Raw genomic sequence first — 18368 nt, forward strand, 5'->3', positions numbered from 1 at the left:
CCAGACCCATCCCCCCAGACCCATCCTCCCAGACCCATCTACTTGGTTTCGTTTTGTTTTGTTTTTTTGTTTTGTTTTCTTGTTTTTTGTTTTTTGGAGACAGGGTTTCTCTGTGGAGCCCTGTCTGTCCTGGAACTCACTCTGTAGACTCTGTAGAACAGGCTGGCCTCGAACTTCTACTTTGGTTTTTAAGACAGTCTCTCTTACTGAACCAGGAACAATGTGGCTAAGCTGTCTGGCCAATAAGCCCCAGGGCTCCTCTTCTACCTGAACTGGGATAAAGACCTGTGCTGCTGTGCTCAGATCTTACATGGGTGCTAGAGATTGACCTCAAATTCCCATGTTTGCCTGATAGGCACTTCATAGACAGCTATCTCCTCTGCCTCTAGAAAGGATCATTCTTTAATTCATTATTTTATCTTATTTATATAAGTACACTGTAGCTGTCTTCAGACACACCAGAAGAAGTCATCGGATCCCATTACAGATGGCTGTTCAGTGCTCTTATCTGCTCAGCCATCTCTCCAGCTGGGGTTATTATTTTTTTAGGCAGGGTGTGGCCTCAAACTCCCTGTGTGGCCGAGGATGATCTTGGTATAACCTTCCAGAGTAGGGGGATCACAGGTGCATACCCCTGTGCCTGGAATGTGTGTTGATGTGGATGAAGACGCAAGGGCTGTGTGCACTAGGCAAACGCTCCAGCAATCTAAATGACAGATTCCACACAAGAGACACCTTTCTTTTTGTGTGTGTTTGGTTGGTTGGTTTTGGTCTTTGAGACAGGGTCTCCCTGTGTAACCCTGGCTGTCCTGGAACTCTATCTGTGGATCAGGCTGGCCTCGAACTCCAAGATTAACCTGCCTCTGCCTCCTGAGTGCTGGAATTAAAGGCGTGCACAGCCATGTCTGGCAAGTTAATGTAGTTAAAAAATAAACTGGAGAGTGCTTGTGAGGCGGCTCAGTAGCTAATGATGCCTTGCAGGGCAAGCCTCTTGGCTTGAGGCCGATCCAGAACCCATGGAAAGGAGGAAGGATTGAATGAGTCCACAATGTTGTCCTTTAGCCTCCCTGCATTGCACACACACACACACACACACACACACACACACACACACACACACACAAGAGAGGAAGCCACTGAACTTCCAACCTACTAGTCTGAAGCCATTGTCCTATCAATGTCCGGCCAGGATGGAAATGTTCCTTCCACTACTCAAACAAGTAAACAAATTTTGTAAGCAGCATTCCTATGTGGTGTGTGTGTGTGTGTGTGCATGTGTGTGTATATGAGTGTTCATGTATGTGTGTATATGTGTGTGTGCGTGTGTGTGTGTGCCTGTGTGTATATGCCTGTGTGTATGTACAAGTGTGTATACATGTGTGTGATTGTGTATGTGTGCATGCATAGGTGTGGATGTACCTGTGTGTGTACAGATGTGCAGGTGAGTGTGTGTGAATGTGTATGTGTGGTGTTGGGTGCAGTGAAAACCAAGGCAACCTCGGCACTACCTCATGGAAAGGCAGACCTGCCTCAGAAGATGCTGAGGGACCAAGGTGGCATCATGGAGGACTCCCTGGAAGAGGCAAGAGAAAGACCTTAACACAGAAGGGTGAAGAAGAAACCGTTCCAGGTGGAAGCTCCAACGTGTTGTCTCCTCCCAATAAACTCAAATAAAGCCTCTTGTGGTTCCAGCTGTCTCCTGGCCCCTGTCACAGGCCTGACGACTCCGGTGTTATCTGTTAGACATGGATCTGTGTCTCTTTCATGAACTTTGGACCAGACCGTAGGTGGGAAAGGCCCGGATTTCTGGTCACTTCCACGCTGCCTCCTAGCCCAGACAGACCATAGGTAGGAAGGGCCCGGATTTCTGGTCACTTCCACGCTGCCTCCTAGCCCAGACAGACCATAGGTAGGAAGGGCCCGGATTTCTGGTCACTTCCACGCTGCCTCCCAGCCCAGACAGACCATAGGTAGGGAGGGCCCGGATTTCTGGTCACTTCCATGCTGCCTCCTAGCCCAGACAGACCGTAGGTGGGAAAGGCCCGGATTTCTGGTCACTTCCACGCTGCCTCCTAGCCCAGACAGAAGCAGGGACTTGGGCTCTGTTTATTGAGTGGCAATTAGAGTGTGTTTGAATAAGCTGAGTGTGTCTTATCCAAGGACTATTGAATTCAACTTCCTCAAGTGGCCTGGGCAAACGGTTCAGACTCTAAAGTGCTTGCTGCAGTAGTGACTGTCCTCTGAGACAAGTGACTGCCATCTTGGGGAGTTTACCTTTGTCCCCTTGCAAAAGGACCACCGGGCTGGGCTCTTACACTTTTTTTTTTTAATTTATTTTATGCATATGAGTACACTGTAGCTGTCTTCAGACACATCAGAAGAGGGCATCGGATCCCATTACAGACGGTTGTGAGCCCCCATGTGTTGCTGGGAATTGAACTCAGGACCTCTGGAAGGACAGTCTTAACCACTGAGCCATCTCTCCAGCCTCCTGTGCAGCTTTTAAAACTGTTTGCACTCCCTTGGGACACAAGACCCTCCCCTGAATATTCAGCCACTCCGTAGCCCCTGTGGTATACAATGATGTCCAAGTTGCAAGTGGCTGCACAGAGGGGTACAGAGAGGGGGCTCGCACATATAAGCTGTCATCCCTTCTGGGTGAAGGCCTTTCTGGTGTAGCCTGTTGGAGAGGAGCACTTATACCCCTTAGGGGATCCCTCACCTGTGCTCTCTAGGGAAGACCCCCTCAAAGAAAAGCCTCATTGCTTCCCCATGTGAACTTGGGTTCTGAGGAGGAAGGGTAGACTTTGCTTATGTCTTCTCCCAGGAAGGACTTTTAGCAACACCATACAAGCATGAGATCCTGAGTTCAGATCCCCAGCACGCATGAAAAGAGGTGGGTACAGTGTGCAAATCCCAGTGTGGCTGGGGGTGAACCTGAGCCTCCTGCTTCCACCATCTGAGTTCTGTGATCACAGGTGTGCATCATCATTCCAAGATATCACTTTAAGTTTTTGTTGCTGCTGGTTTTGGGGGGGGGGTGTTTTGTTTTGTTGCTGTTTTTATTTTGTTTTGTTTTGTTTTGTTTGTTCTGTTTTGTTTCTTGAGACAAAGTCTCCCTTCATAGTTCTGGCTGCCCTGGAACTCACTATGTAGACTAGGCTACCCTTGAACTCACAGAAATCCACCTGCTTCTGCCTCCTGTGTGCTTGGGTTAAATGGTGTATGCTATTACACTCTTCTAGGCTTTTAAAGGCCTTGTTTTCTTAGGTCAAGCCTTCTTTCCGCCCCCTCCCTTCCCCTGCTTCCCCCCAATGGATTCCAACAATCTAAGTTCTGGGAAGGTGACCCGGACTATAGACAGAGAAACAAATGCTTTTCCTTGGTGGCTCTTAATGCTTTGTCGTCCCCTTGTGGTCATCTTTGGATCTGCATGGAAAATTATCCCTTGAAAAGCCAGTTGGAAAATTGCTAGTGATTCTCCATCCGTCCCTGTCCCCTCAGTGTCCCCTGAGATGGGTCGTGAGAAACTGCCTTGTGCATGGCCTCCACCCAGCCAGAGTTCCTTGTCCCCTCCAGTCCAAGAGTAGGGGACAAGAAAGAATTTTCGTTCTGCTGATTGTGTTTGCACCCTAAAGGCTCGGGTGGTGATGGTCCACTCCAGTGTCTCCCTGTCCTTCTGAAAACTGTCCGCCTTTGTAAATGTTCCCAGCCACCCTCAGAGAGGAGCTGTATTTTGCCTGCCATCACTTGGAATAAATTGTGGCAAACTTAGGGTTCACTAGAAGAGAGGGCAGTCCTACCCTCACCCAAGCCACTGAGCACTCTGGCTTTTTAGAAACAGGCCACGGTGGCTCAAACTTGTAACTCAAACAATCTGGAATGGAGGTGAGAGGATCAGGAGTTCGAGGTCAACCTCAGCTGCTTGTGAAGTTCAAGGCCCTCCTGGGCTGGGTAAAACCATGTCTCATCTCTTGGGATTTACATACAAGCTTGCCACGACGTTTGCCTTGGCCCTGTTCTTTCTTTCTTTCTTTCTTTCTTTCTTTCTTTCTTTCTTTCTTTTTTTTTTTTTTTTTTTTTTTTTTTTTTTTTTTTTTTTTTTTTGGATTTTTGAGATAAGGTTTCTCTGTGTAGCCCTGGCTGTCCTGGAACTCACTCTGTAGACCAGGCTGGCTTCGAACTCAGAAATCCACCTGCCTCTGCTTCCCAAGTGCTGGGATTAAAGGCGAGCACCACCCACCACCACCCGGTGGCACTGTTCTTTCAACTCTCTAGTGTTGTGAGTGTCCCCCATTTGTGGTTAACTCTCTCACTTCCTATGCCCATTAAGTTCCCTGAAAGAAGAGAATGTTATGGTTCAGAGAGTTGAGGTCACCTACCCAAGGCCACACATCAGTCGGTGCTACAACAGCTCCCTTTTTCTTTGAAGTTGTTGGGTTAGTGCGAAGTTGTAGAACGGGTGAAAACTAATCTGTGGTGTTAAAAGAAAGAACAGGGTACTGACAGGATGGCTGATGATGGCTGTCAGTAAAGTGTTTGCTATCCAAGCATGAGGACATGGGTGTGGGGCTGGATTGATGGCTCAGCGATTAAGAGTGCTGACTGCCCTTCCAGTGGACCCAGGTTCCATTCCCAGCATCCACATGGCAGCTCACAGGCATCTGTAGCTCCAGTTCCAGGGGATTCAACACTCTCTTCTGGCTCCTACGGGGACTGCAGGTACAGAGTGCACAGACATACATGTGAACAAAACATATATGTTTGTAAAACGCGTGGCATGTTGTAGCTGTCAAGATGAGTTGGGGGGTAAAGCCATTTGCTGTCAAGCCTGACAACCTGAGTTCAGTCCCTTAAACCCAATGAAGGTAGAAGGAGAGAAGGAGAGCTCCATGAGGTTGTCCTTTGGCCTCCACATGTGTACCATGTGGTAGCTGGGATTTGAACTCAGGACCTCTGGAAGAGCAGTCAGTGCTCTTAACCACTGAGTCACCTCTCCAGTCCCCAAACAAGAATTTTAATTAGATGAGTTGGCACACACCTTTAATCCCAGCACTCAGAAGGCAGAATCAGGCAGATATTTAAGTTCAAGGCCAGCCTGTTCTACAGACTGAGTTCCAGGACTGCCAGGGCTATACAGAGAAATGCTGTCTTGAAAAACCAAAACCAAAACCAATTCAAAATAACAACAAAAAAATCTGAGATGATGATTCCTGAGGAACTACCTAAAATGGCTTCTATGTGTGCACGTGCGCACACACACACACACACAGATGGTGATACAAGCACTAAGGAGACAGAATAAAGTGTACCTCTCTGAGTTCCTGGTCAGCCAGGGTTACATAGTCTGAAGATCTTGTCTGAAACAACAAACACAATACTGAGTGGTATAGTCAGTAACAGAGCCCCTGCCTAGAATCCCCCAGTGAGGGGCTTGGGGCGTGGCTCAGTGGTAGAGCCCCTGCCTAGAATCCCCCAGTGAAGGGCTGGGGGTGTGGCTCAGTGGTAGAGCCCCTGCCTAGAATCCCCCAGTGAGGGGCTGGGGGTGTGGCTCAGTGGTAGAGCCCCTGCCTAGAAGCCCCCAGTGAGGGGCCAGGATGTGGCTCCTGCCTAGTGTGTGTAAGGCCATTGGTTCAATCTTCTCAGCCAAGATAAAATAACTATGTAAATTAGAATGGTAAACACCATCACTGCTGTTGGTTTTGGAGGGCTGTATTCCAATTGGATCAGAAGTCCCTGCATCTATAATGACCTCTCAGGACTAATTTGTGCAGGAAGCGACTGAGGGCAATGCAGCACTTTGGAACCTTTGAACACTTCCTGAAAACAATGGGAATTTCAGCTCCAGGCAACAGACACACGAGAGCAATCAACCTCAACACAAGAAAGGCCCTCCCGCCACCAGGGAGGCCGATAACTAGGAAAAGATAGGAAAGTACAGTCCTCGCAAAACTGAGGTGTTGAAGTGATCTATGGGTACATCAGGCTTCGAGAGGGCAGACTGGGGTGCCCTGCACAACTCCGTGGTGGAAACGTTTTAAAGATAGAACTTCATTAGCCCACTTTACCCTCAAAACGCTCAGCTATCCTCCTGCCCCAGCCTCTCAAGTGCTGAGAAGAATGCAGGCATGCACATGTATCCCAGAATGATACATTTTTACAGATTTGGCATTATGCTCTCTGTGAAGTGACAAGAGACCTCTTGAGAAAAGGGCCGCCGTGTCTGACCACTTTGACTGTGGAAGAAACAGGCTAAGATCTGACCCCCCAAGGCTTCTTCCATTTGATACCTGATGTTGATACTTAAGAGGCCTCCATTTAACATGTTTATTTATCTGGGGTGTGTGGCATCAAACAGTGTGGAGGTCAGAGGACAACTTGCAGGGTCCCATTCGCTTCTTCCATCGTGTGGGTCCTGCGGATTGAGTTCAGCATTAGTAGCAGTCTTGCCCCTCTGCTGAGACAGTCCACAGGCCCCTTAACAAACCCCTTTGTTCTGGGTCCCTTAGAGGGATATAGAGAAGGTTATAAACGGAGGCCTGCAGGGAGGGGGCTCTTCAAAGAAGGAAGCAACAGAAGAAAGGTTCCAAGCCAAGCTTTCCTTCCCAGAAGAAGGCTTAAATTCGAAGTGTGGAATTGGAGAGGGTAAGGAAGGAGTTAATGGGTTGTGCCCCCGAAGCAGCAGGTGAGATTTCCAGGCTTGAGTTCCTGAGGGGGGTGGAGGCAGGACACGGTGGGGTGCAGGGGAGCGGCAGAGGAGGGGTTAATGGGGGCGGGCCTGGCTGGGGCGGGGCCTCGGTTCCGACTCCAGCCCCGGGCCAGGGGTTGTCGCTGCTCTCCTGCCCCGCGGGGGCGCCCGCCGGGTCCCGCGCAGCACAGAGTCAGGACCAAGTCAGAGACGCCGGTTGCCAAGCCCAGCGGCAGAGCAGGTGGGTGATGTCCCTCCGTTCCCATTCTACCTCTTCTCAGGTCCAAGACTCTGGGTGGCCGCTCCGCTGCCTCAGTCTCCCCGCAGCGTCCCCTCTCCGCCACTCGGCTCTGGAGAACCCATCTTTTCTGCTTCTCCCTCCTGACCCTGGGGTCCCTAAGATGCCCTAACTCTGGCGCTCTCTCTCTCTCTCTCTCTCTCTCTCTCTCTCTCTCTCTCTCTCTCTCTCTCTCTCTCTCTCTCTCTCTCTCTCTCTCTCTCTCTCTCTCTCTCGCTCACACACACACACACACACACACACACACACGCACACACGCGCACACATGCACACACACACACAAGCTCTCACTGCATATTATAAACTATCTTTGAATTCACTCTCATGCCCACATTAGCCTCACATTCACTGCAATCCTTCTGCCTCAGTTTCCTAGCGTCTACTGGGATTACATGTATATGTCACCACACCCGACTCTCCACCCTCTGGCGTTTTATAGACAGCTCCCGTCTGTACAGTTCAGGTTTACCTTAAACTGGCCATCCTCCTGCCTCAGCCCCCTAAATGTTGTAGGTATTTTTTAGCAATAAACCCAGTGGGCTCTATTTCCTTATCTTTGGGGTCCCCCACCTGTTCTTCCCGTCTGCCTCTGGATCCCTTCTACTTCATCTCTGGCCTCCATTCCCCTGTTTACATGAGACCCCCTCCTTTTTCTCTTCCCCCAACTCGGTATCCATCTCAGCGTGTCCCCCCTCCTCTCTGGCTTTTAGCGCCCCCACGATCACTCTCCCTAAGCCTTGAGACATCCTGGAACCTTTCCCTCTGGGCTGCTTAGGATTGGGGTAGGGGACAGTGGGATTGCAATTCAGGGCAAATGGACTCAGAGTGACAACATGACCCCAGTATCTACTTTGTAGTCACCCCATGGCTTTTGAGGTCACACCTACCCCACCCTCCTGTCTCAGGAATTCCTGGCTGGAGTGGGGGGGTGGACTTCCTCCCGCACTTCCTCCCTTCCAGGATTTTGGCTGAGTCCCTGTTAACTCCTTCCTGCTTTGTCTTACTCCCCTTCCCTGGAACTGAACCCCTGGACTGCATTTCTCAACCAGACTCCAGAATTCCCAAAGCTTTGGGGTGTGTGTGTGTGTGTGTGTGTGTGTGTTCCAAGCTGGATGTGCACTGGGGACACTAGTGTAAATGATGGGGAACACCTCAGTGCTCCTTTTAGACCCTCCGACTACCTGCACCCCCTGAAATCTACCAAAAGGGCTTCCCAGCATCTCTGTGTGTGAGGTTGAACTTGATCAACTTCAGGTTGGGAATCCTCCTAGGAATGGCTACTGAGGCAGATGGGCAAAGGTTCCCAAACTCAGACCCCCAGGAGCCCTGGAGGCAGGCTGGCACCTGACTGTTATTCCAGGAAAGGATAAGAGTTAAGAGACAGGAGGGTTAAGAGTTGCAGGCCAGCCAGGCGGTGGTGGCGCAGGCCTTTAATCCCAGCACTTGAGAGGCAGAGACAGGCGGATTCCTGAGTTCAAGGCCAGCCTGGTCTACAGAGTGAGTTCCAGGACAGCCAGGGCTACACAGAGAAACCCTGTCTCAAAAATACCAAAAGAAAAAAAAAAAAAAGAGTTGCAGGCCAGCTTAGGCTACATGACACCCTGTCTCAAAAGACTCTTGTAGTGGCACACGCTTGTAATCCAGGCTGAGGCAGGAGAATCTTAGTCTGAGGCCAGCCTGAGCCAAATCATGAGACCTTGCCTTTCTGTCTTTGAATGATAGGACCAGGGATGCTGAAACCCTTTGAGACAAGCACAGGGAACCAAAAGCCCTTTTGATGTTCTGATCCTTCAATCCATTCATATGTGTGCTGATATCTTGAAGGTTTGTGGTACTTACATACAGCTGTGTGCTACACAACGCCAGTGGGAAGCACAGAGGCCATGCCCCTTCCATTTTACAGGCAGGGAAACTGAGGCCTTAGAGCGGAAGTAAGTTATTGCTAGCCTCTGGGCTTGGGACTCCTGTCCAACGGCAGCCCATATCCGGAGACCTGGGTTCCCTTGACCATATCTGGAGACCTGAATTCCTGCACTACCACTAAGTCGGATTAATTCGGGCAACGAGGTCCGCTAAGTGAGTAGGAAGCCGTGCCAGACTTGGGTATGAATGGCTGGAGGCCAGAAGGGAGGGTTTGCAGAGCGGAGCAGAAAAGATACTTCTGAGGGCTTGCTGGTGGAGAGGGAAAGGGACCAGAGGTGGCCTGGGCTGAGGGGTTGAGGGGAGGAGTTTCAGACACAGAGAGACAAGCCAAGTGAATTAACTCCACCCCTGTCTCCTGACCCTCCCCTCATAGCCCACTGCTCCCCCGGGACAGGGCCTATAATTTGGTTTGTGTCTAGACAAATAATAACTCAGCTGGTGTGAACAGGGAGGGGCAGCTGGTGTGAACAGGGAGGGACTAAGCCAGACCGCTGAGCAAGGGGTCAAAAGCAGCCTGGGTTCCTAGGGGTCCATCCCTTTCCGAGGTGGGGAGAATATAATTGGGGGGGCGGGTGATTAGCCATCCTGACCCCCAACTCTGTTGAACCTTCAGCATCTCAGAATGTTTTAAGTCAGAGCAGGAATGTGGGGGGAAAGAGGAAGTAGGGTTCACCTATTTACAAAGCGTTCTCATTTCTGCAAAGAGCGAAAAGGGAAACGTGTATTCATTTGCTGGGAAAAGATAAAAATCACCCAGGGTTTAATAATAGATTATGAAAGTCATAGCGTGTGTTTTATTTTATTTTATTTTTTTATTTCTCTCTTCTTCTTTTTTTTTTTTTTTTTGAAATCATAGAGAGTTCTAACAATAGAACTTCAGAATCTTGGGCTGGGAGACGCCTGGAATATTGGAAACTGACAAGGGTGTGCGTGCTGGCAAAGGCGAGGATAATAATAACAGAAAGCAGAGAATCAAGGCTCTAGAGTGTTAGAACATTCGACCACAAACGGGGCCGGCCATAGAATCTCGGGACTTGAGAACTGCTGGATTCTAGAATGTCAGCAGGGTAGCTCTAAGAATTCCACAGTCCTGCTGGGTGGTGTGGGTGTAGAGACCAGGGTTGGGGGTGGGGTGGGGGACAGAGATGCTCCTTAATAGAAATGGGGAAACTGAGGCTCAGCCAGGTGGCCTGACTGCACCACCACCCCCCTTGCCATTTCCGCTTGCTGCCAAGGCACCAGGTGGGCAGCGAGAAACACTGATCACATTTCAGCCCTAATGAGCAGACGGGAGCTGGCTGGTCCCCTGGGGCCTCCAGAATGGGGGAAACTGGGAGCCCATGGTGGAGCGAAACAGGGGGAGCTAGCCTGGTGGCTTTGGAAATGCGGGTGGTGAGTGGGCTAAGGGTTTATAAGGATGGGGGTGTGGGCCCCTATCATTGCTTTCTCTTGGCTTTGAATTTCGCTGCATTGGGGACTGGGGAGGGGGCTTCTGGGAATAGGCATTTTTTTCTGGCTTTAGTTGTTGCGGCTGGCCAGGGCTTGGGGTACAGGCTATCCTTTCCTATCCCCCCAAAAGTTGAACTTTTCCTACAGGGGTGTAAAATGTGTGCCTCCATGCACCTCCTCCCTAAAGACTCACTAAGGGTTAAGATAGCATTGACTCCACCTGGGGCTGAGCAAGGGCTAGAAGGACACCCCAGCTATGATGGGTCAGTGTGTGTGTGCGTGTGTGTGTGCATGTGTGTGTGCGTGCGTGTGTGTGTGCATGTGTGTGTGCGTGTGTGTGCGTGCATGTGTGTGTGTGCGTGTGTGTGCGTGTGTGCATGTGTGCGTGCATGCATGTGTGTGTGCACGTGTGTGTGTTTTAAGATTTTTTTATATGAATTCACTGGTAGCTTCGTTAAGACAGGCCAGAATGCATTGGATGGTTGTGAGCCACAATGTTGTTGCTGGGAATTGAACTTAGGACCTCTGGAAGAGCAGCCAGTGCTCTTAACCACTGCTGTATGTGTATGTTCTTAAAAATTCCCTATTAACCAGGGATGGTGACACACATCTTCAATCCCGGCACTTAGGAGGCAGAAGCAGGTGGACCTCAGAATTCAAGGTCAGCCTGATCTACAGAGTGAGTTCTAGGTCAGCCAGGGCTACACAGAAAAACTCTGTCTTAAAAAATACATAAATAACAATTCCTGGTTTTTAACAGACTCTCAATGGGATCTGAAGCCCCTAGAAAGACATTAGGACAGGAATGAGAAGAAACACTCAGAGAAGGAGATACTGTTCAGCTCAGATAGTGAATAACAGCTTTTCCTCTCTGGACCTCAGTTTCCCCATATGAACTGGGAAGAAATAGCCCCCCCATTTCTCACCCCCCCACCTCCCACCCCCATCTCCACATTATGTAAACCTGTATCATGGAATTCTAAGAGTCAGAGGCTCTATGATTGGCTGGGGCGAGGGTGGGGGTGTTGTGGTGGTAGCCAAATGTCAGGTAGGGAAGAAGAAAAGTCAGTCTGACGTTCTGTCTGTCTGTCTGTCCATCCGTCTGTCCGTCTGTCTGTCTGTCGTCTGTCTGTCAGTGCCTCTGCCCCACGCCTAGCATCCCCATGACTCAGGTAGGCTGAGGACAGGGTGGATGCCAGACTCTGTTCCCTGAGAGGAAATTGGCAATGGGAAGTTCATTTCCGTTGGCTGCCAGGAATGTCTTTGCAGCCTGTGTACCCGTTCCAGTTTCAGCAGGGACCTGGGGCCATGGAAGGGGGTTTTGAGGGACATCCAGAGCTCCCTCAAGGGCTTTTATGTGGGTGCTGAGGCTCTGAAGGCAGGTGCTCACTCACCCTGCACGGCAGTCACTTTACACGCTGAGTCATACCCTCAGCCCATTACATCCTTACTTACTTTCTTTCTTTTTAAATTTTGAGACAGGGTCTCATTTATCCCAGGCTGACCTGTTGGGATTATAGGCCTGGGCCAACACGACTGATTTATGAAGTGCTGGGGATACAACCCAGGGCTCTGTGCTTGTTAGGCGAATAATACTACATGAACTGAGCTTATATGCCTAGCACTCTTTTTAGCCTTCTGTTTCTTTTTTGTGGTAATGGGGATTGAGCTCAGGGTCTCATGCCTGCTAGAGAAGCGCTCCTCTGCTGAGCCACACCCCAGCACCCACTGTCAGACTCTAAGCATTCTATCAGTAAGCTACATCCCCAGCCCCAAATACTGAATATTTTACTCAAGACGCTTCATTTTACCAAAGATTTCCATGTGTGATGTGATTAGGATAGAGACCATGCCCCTCTTTTGTAAAAGTTAAGGCTTCTGAAGTAAAGAAGAGATGATGAGAGAGAGAAACAGAGACAGATAGAGAGAAAGAGAGCAGAGAGCACACCAGCAGAGGGGGTGGGGTGGGCAAAGACAGACAGACACCAAGGGGAAGACTTGGTCTGGGTGGGAGGTTTTGATTGATGGTAGGCTGGGTTGGCTCCCATTGGTCTACCCAGTTCCTCCCACTCCATCTCCGAAGGATCCAGAAGTTTCCAGCTCTGAGGTGGGGTGGTAGGTGTCTAAAGACTCCCCACAGGGTGCTGGCCTTAGGGATCAGGACATGGCCTGACCTTTCCAAGTCAATCAGGAAGCAAATGGGCCCAGCCCTTTAATCTGCTCCCAGCTTGCAGCCTCTTCCCCCCAGGCTCCCCGGAGCTTGTTGATGCCTCGGGTAGAGTCTGGGAGGAGGTGATGGAGAGCCATGGTGGGAGAAGTGGGAGAAGCACCTGCCCTCTCCCAGCCTCTAGGCTTTTATACACCGGCACTTGTTGAGCACCTACTGTATGCAAGGACTGTCCTTCACATGGGTCATGGAACAGTTCACATGACACTACTCAAGGTCCCTGTCCACGAAGAAGTTCCAGACAGACAGAAGCCAACAGGCTACACACAGTGCTGTGAGGAGATGGTTGTGTAGGAGTGGTGGGGACTCGGTTGTGAAGATTTGGAAAGGAATGAAAGGAGACACAGAAGAGGAGCTGAAGACACCGCGGGCCAGTCAGGGAGAGGGTGTGGAGGAAGCTCACTGGATTGGAGACTGCTGATAGGAGTGGGCAATCAGCATAGGCTAGCTGGAAGAGTCTTGGCACCTGCCACCAGGCACCAGGCGCTTCCATCTTCTGGCAAGTCTATTCTTTTTCTTGCAATCATGCAGAGAGAACCTAGGGCCCTGCACAGCCCCTCACTTGGAATTCTAGGCAGGGGCTCTAACACGTAGCCACACCCCCTGACTCTTGGAAGCCTTTGAAAGTTCATGAAGAAAAGAACAAGAGGAGATTCCCTTAGACGGTCGGTCATCCTGATTGCCCTGTGTATAGTTAACTGACAGAGGCAGAGTGATAGGATCGATGCTGTCACAGCCCCTGAGCAGTGACGGTAGCAGAGCAAGCAAGTGATCAGAGACACAGGGTCTATCTGAAGATGAAGCAGGAAGGGCTTTCCTTGGGAAGAAAAACGACTTGAGTTTCTGAGGCTTACTCTGTAACTCCAAGTCCATCCCTTCCCCTCTCGGGACTACAATTTCCTCATTTGTCTAGAAGACTTTAACCAGTCTGTCTGTCTGTCTGTCTCCCTCTCTGGCTTTTCTCTCTCTTAAATTACATTTATTTATTTATTTGTTTGTTTGTTTCCCTGGTATGTGTGTGAAGGACAACTTCTGGGAGTGAGTTCTCTCCTTTTGCCATGGGGGTATTGGGAGTATAATCAGGATGTGATGCTTGGCAGCAAGCAACTTTCCAGAGAAGCTGGCTCACTGGCCCCTCAAACAGTGGTTTTTAAGTGTGTTCTGGGGATTTTTTCAGAGGTGGCTTCCCAGCCTCTGTGTCTTTCCTCCAGACCATGTAGCACTTTCTCTGTTCATTGTCTTAATTGGATTTCTAAGTATGATCTTGTTTGATCTTTCTTTCTTTCTTTCTTTCTTTTTTTTCTTTTTGGTTTTTCAAGACAGGGTTTCTCTGTGTAGCCCTGGCTGTCCTAGAACTCACTCTGTAGACCAGGCTGGCCTCGAACTCAGAAATCTGCCTGCCTCTGCCTCCCAAGTGCGCCACCACCGCCCGGCTTGTATGGTTTTCTTTCTTCCTTCTTCCTTCCTTCCTTCCTTTTTTTCTTCAAAATAAGCCTCTTTGTAGTCTTGGCTATCCTGGAACTCAACTTTGTGACCAGGCTAGCCTCAACCTCAGATATCAGCCTGCCTCTGCCTCCTCCTCCTGAGTTTAAAATGCTTTGAAGCTGGGCCTGGTGGTACCTGCCTATAGTCACACCACTCAGGAAGCAAGGATGCTCACAAGTTTCAAACTGGCTTGGGCTACATACTAAGTAAGACCCAGCCACAAAATTTCATCAAGCCAACCAACATATGTAGGGTGTGTGGCTCAGTTGGTACAGCACCTCCCTCGAATTCATGGGGCCCAGAGTAACAATCCAAGCTCTGTGTAAACTGGGCATAGTGGAGCACTCCTGTGACTCCAACACTCAGAAGAAGGCTGGAGCATCAAGGTCATCCTTAATTACATGCCAGGTTCAAGGCCAGCCTGGACTACATGAGAGAGAAGGAGAGGAAGAGAGACTGGTTTACATTTGAGTAAACTAAATGTGTACAGACCAGTCATCAGGTGAGGGGTTTGATGTATGATTGTTCTCGTGCTCTTTTGTTTTGTTTTGTTTTGTTTTTTTTGAGACAGGGTTTCCCTGTATAGCCCTGACTGTCCTGGAACTCACTCTGTAGACCAGGCTGGCCTCGAACTCAGAAATCTGCCTGCCTCTGCCTCCCAAGTGCTGGGATTAAAGGAGTGTGCCACCACTGACTGGCTTGGTTTTTCTTGTTTTTGTTTTTAAATTTTTTTTATTTATGTGAGTACACTGCAGCTGTCTTCAGACACACCAGAAGAGGGCATCAGATCCCATTACAGATGGGTTACTGGGAATTGTACCCAGGACCTCTGGAAGAGCACTCACTGCTCTTAACTGCTGAGCCATTTCTCCAGCCCATTGTTCTCTGCTTTAAACTTGTAGATCTTCCCAGAATAAAGGTTCTGGGTTTTCACTGGACAGTGGGAAAGAAGAGGGAAGCTTGTGAGGGCTGCGCCCCCTGCTGGCGCCAACCCCAAGCTCCCTGACCGTGACCTTTTCAAGAGTCTAACAGCTCCTGCTCAGTCCCACTGTCAACCCCGAGGCCCTTTTAGGTCCCTGGGGCTCTGGGAAATGAAGGGCTGGCTGGGAAAGGGGGCTGAGGGCAGAGATTGCCCACCTTGTGCATCAGGACCTTGGACAGATCTGAGCGGTGCACTTTGCATCAGTTTGTCAAAACTCTGTATCCGCTGTTTCTGTCTTTTTGTATATGAACTTATGCCTATGTGTGTGCGCGCTTCCGCTTGCTATGCTGTACATGCAAGGCGTCAGAGCACAACCTATTGAATTGGTTCTTTTCTTCCACAGTGTGAGTTCCTGGAATCAAACTCAAGTTGTAAAGCTTGGCTACAAGCTCCTTTCCCCACTGAGCCATCTCCACAGTCCTCACATCCACTGCTTACTTAGAAACAGGTTTTCACAGCTTCAAACCCAATGTGCAGTGAACTCTGAATTCTCCAGCCTCCACCTTCTGGGTTCAAAGACACGTGCCAACCTGTGGGGTCTTTAATTTGTATTTGGAAAGCCCCTCTATTGCCTGGCACCCTCAATCCCATACTCTTAGACATCTCTTCCTTGGGGTGATACTCAAGCAGGCTTTGTTGGGGTGTCCCCTCTGTCTTCCACAGGAGTAACAGGAAGGTACTGGGGTGGTCAGTATGGACATCCATGCCAGCTTCTCTAATGTTTTCTCTCCCCTCAGGTCTAGCGATCTCAGCTCTCAATGCAGTCGGGAGTGGGACAACTCCATCTCCACTCCTCAGTCTCCACCAGGATCGACTCTGAGTCTCCTAGAACCCCCTTTGGAGTCCCCCTCCTACCGCAATCCTCCTGTGCTCTGCCACTTACTCACCTTCCTGTTTCCTAGCATCCCTTCGCACAGCCATCAGCCCTTACAAGCCCTTCCTCTTTGCCCATCCCCAGAGGAGACCTCACTTTTCTTCCCCCTTTGGTGACTTTACATAGTTCTCTCTTTCCAGCTGGCCGTCCTAGCAGATGCCAGCACTCTAAGTTGCATCTTGCCAACTCTGTGACTTTTCTCAATGCTCCCCTGTGTCTTTCCTTAGTCTCCTAGAACATTCCACCCCACTGGTATTTCATCATGTCCATATTGACTTCCTGAGACTTCAATAGGCATGACACCTCTGGTGTCTTCACCTCTTCCGTAAACACTGCCTTCACCTATTTTTTCCGTGCCTCCATCTTTGTGCTCTGGTTGTGTGTACAGACACCCCCATTGACATTAGTCCCACCTCTTATCCTACCTTCAGCATTCCTTGACGCTCTTCCTCCCAAGTTCTCCTTTTGCTTAGCCTGCCGCAAAAGCAAACCCAGACCTCAGTCCTCGTGAACTGTCTCCTGTGATGTTCCCCTGAGCCTCCAACGAGGGGGCTCAGGGGGCCTGATGGCCTCCCGCCCCCCGTGGCCCTGTAGCCCCAGCGGGCCAGGGGAAGCACCTGGGAAGCCCCATCGCCCAGGATGGACAACGGCACAGGCTGCCATGTGGACTCTCGAGTGGACCACCTCTTCCCACCATCCCTCTACATCTTCGTCATCGGGGTGGGGCTGCCCACCAACTGCCTGGCCCTGTGGGCAGCCTACCGCCAGGTGCGCCAGCGCAACGAGCTGGGCGTCTACCTGATGAACTTGAGCATCGCTGACCTGCTGTATATCTGCACGCTGCCGCTGTGGGTTGACTATTTCCTCCACCACGACAACTGGATCCACGGCCCTGGCTCCTGCAAGCTCTTTGGCTTCATCTTCTACAGCAACATCTACATCAGCATCGCCTTCCTGTGCTGCATCTCCGTGGACCGCTACCTAGCTGTGGCTCATCCGCTGCGCTTTGCGCGCCTGCGCCGGGTCAAGACAGCAGTAGCTGTGAGTTCCATGGTCTGGGCCACCGAGCTGGGCGCCAACTCGGCACCGCTCTTCCACGACGAGCTCTTTCGTGATCGCTACAACCACACCTTCTGTTTCGAGAAGTTCCCCATGGAGCGCTGGGTGGCCTGGATGAATCTGTACCGCGTCTTTGTGGGCTTCCTCTTCCCCTGGGCACTCATGTTGCTGTGCTACCGCGGCATCCTGCGGGCAGTGCAGAGCAGTGTGTCCACCGAGCGCCAGGAGAAAGTCAAGATCAAGCGTCTGGCCCTGAGCCTCATCGCCATTGTGCTGGTGTGCTTTGCACCATACCATGCTCTCCTGCTGTCTCGCAGCGCTGTCTACCTGGGCCGACCCTGGGACTGTGGCTTCGAGGAGCGAGTCTTCTCCGCCTACCACAGCTCCCTGGCCTTCACCAGCCTCAACTGCGTGGCTGACCCCATCCTCTACTGCCTGGTCAACGAGGGTGCCCGCAGTGACGTGGCCAAGGCCCTGCACAACCTCCTCCGCTTCCTGGCCAGCAACAAACCCCAGGAGATGGCCAATGCTTCCCTCACCCTGGAGACACCCTTGACCTCTAAGAGGAGCACCACTGGCAAGTCATCCGGGGCTGTCTGGGCAGTGCCTCCGACTGCTCAGGGGGACCAGGTGCCACTGAAGGTGCTGCTGCCCCCAGCACAGTGAGCCCCATGCCCAGCTGTCATCCTGCACCCTTCCCATTGTGTGCAAACGTATGTAAATATGGCCATGTGAATATTCATAAGAATACAAGAAAAAAAATGAGGTTTTTGTGTCTTTCTCAGCCATCTTCTTCCACTATGATCCCCAGTGATTCACTTTATCCCAGCAGGGCCTGAGGGTAATGACACAGCAAGGAGTTTGTCATCATGGGCTCCATGGAGAATTTGGGATGAGGGAAAAATTAAGTTTGGTTTCTAATAGACAAAGACAGAAGAGTCTGATTAGATGCTACAAGCTTGTGATTCCAGCGACTTGGGAGGCTGAGGAAAGATTTGGAAGTTCAAGACCCACTTATACCACAAAATTGAAACCCTGTCTCAAACTATTAAACACAACAAAGCCTGGGGATGTAACCTAGCAATAAGTGTTCATCTAAAATTCCCAGTGAGGGGCCGGGGGCGTGGCTCCGTGGGAGCGCTCCTGCCTAGAATCCATTCTGGTAATACCTAGCGTGCTGGTAACTACTTGTTTGTGTTTTGGGAAAAGAGTGTAGCTACTTATCACAGTCTGGCTTTGAGGTTCCTTCCTCAGCTTCACAAGTACTGGGCTTGCAGGTGTTAGCTGCTACGTCAAACAGAGATGCTCTGAGGTTCTACACAAACAGCATTCTCTCAGTCTGAGATGGTGGAGGAGGACAGGGACTGTCAAAAGCAGATAAGA

General features: G+C 50.5%; 1 protein-coding gene across 2 annotated transcripts; it reads left to right on the forward strand.

Annotated features, from left to right (window-relative positions):
• The first annotated feature begins 6782 nt into the window (after window positions 1-6782).
• Gpr4 (G protein-coupled receptor 4) lies at window positions 6783-17751 on the forward strand. 2 transcript variants are annotated; one of them, XM_031384199.1, is made up of 2 exons: window positions 6783-6929; window positions 15790-17751. In XM_031384199.1, exon 2 carries the CDS (start codon window positions 16566-16568, stop codon window positions 17649-17651), a length of 1086 nt encoding a protein of 361 aa, XP_031240059.1. In that variant the 5' UTR covers window positions 6783-6929; window positions 15790-16565; the 3' UTR covers window positions 17652-17751. The 2 variants fall into 2 exon arrangements, with proteins under 2 accessions (XP_031240059.1, XP_031240060.1); XM_031384200.1 differs by lacking the exon at window positions 6783-6929 and adding an exon at window positions 8711-8810.
• Window positions 17752-18368: the final 617 nt, after the last annotated feature.

Source organism: Mastomys coucha, unplaced genomic scaffold, assembly GCF_008632895.1.
Source record: "Mastomys coucha isolate ucsf_1 unplaced genomic scaffold, UCSF_Mcou_1 pScaffold21, whole genome shotgun sequence".
Taxonomy (NCBI): Eukaryota; Metazoa; Chordata; class Mammalia; order Rodentia; family Muridae; genus Mastomys; species Mastomys coucha.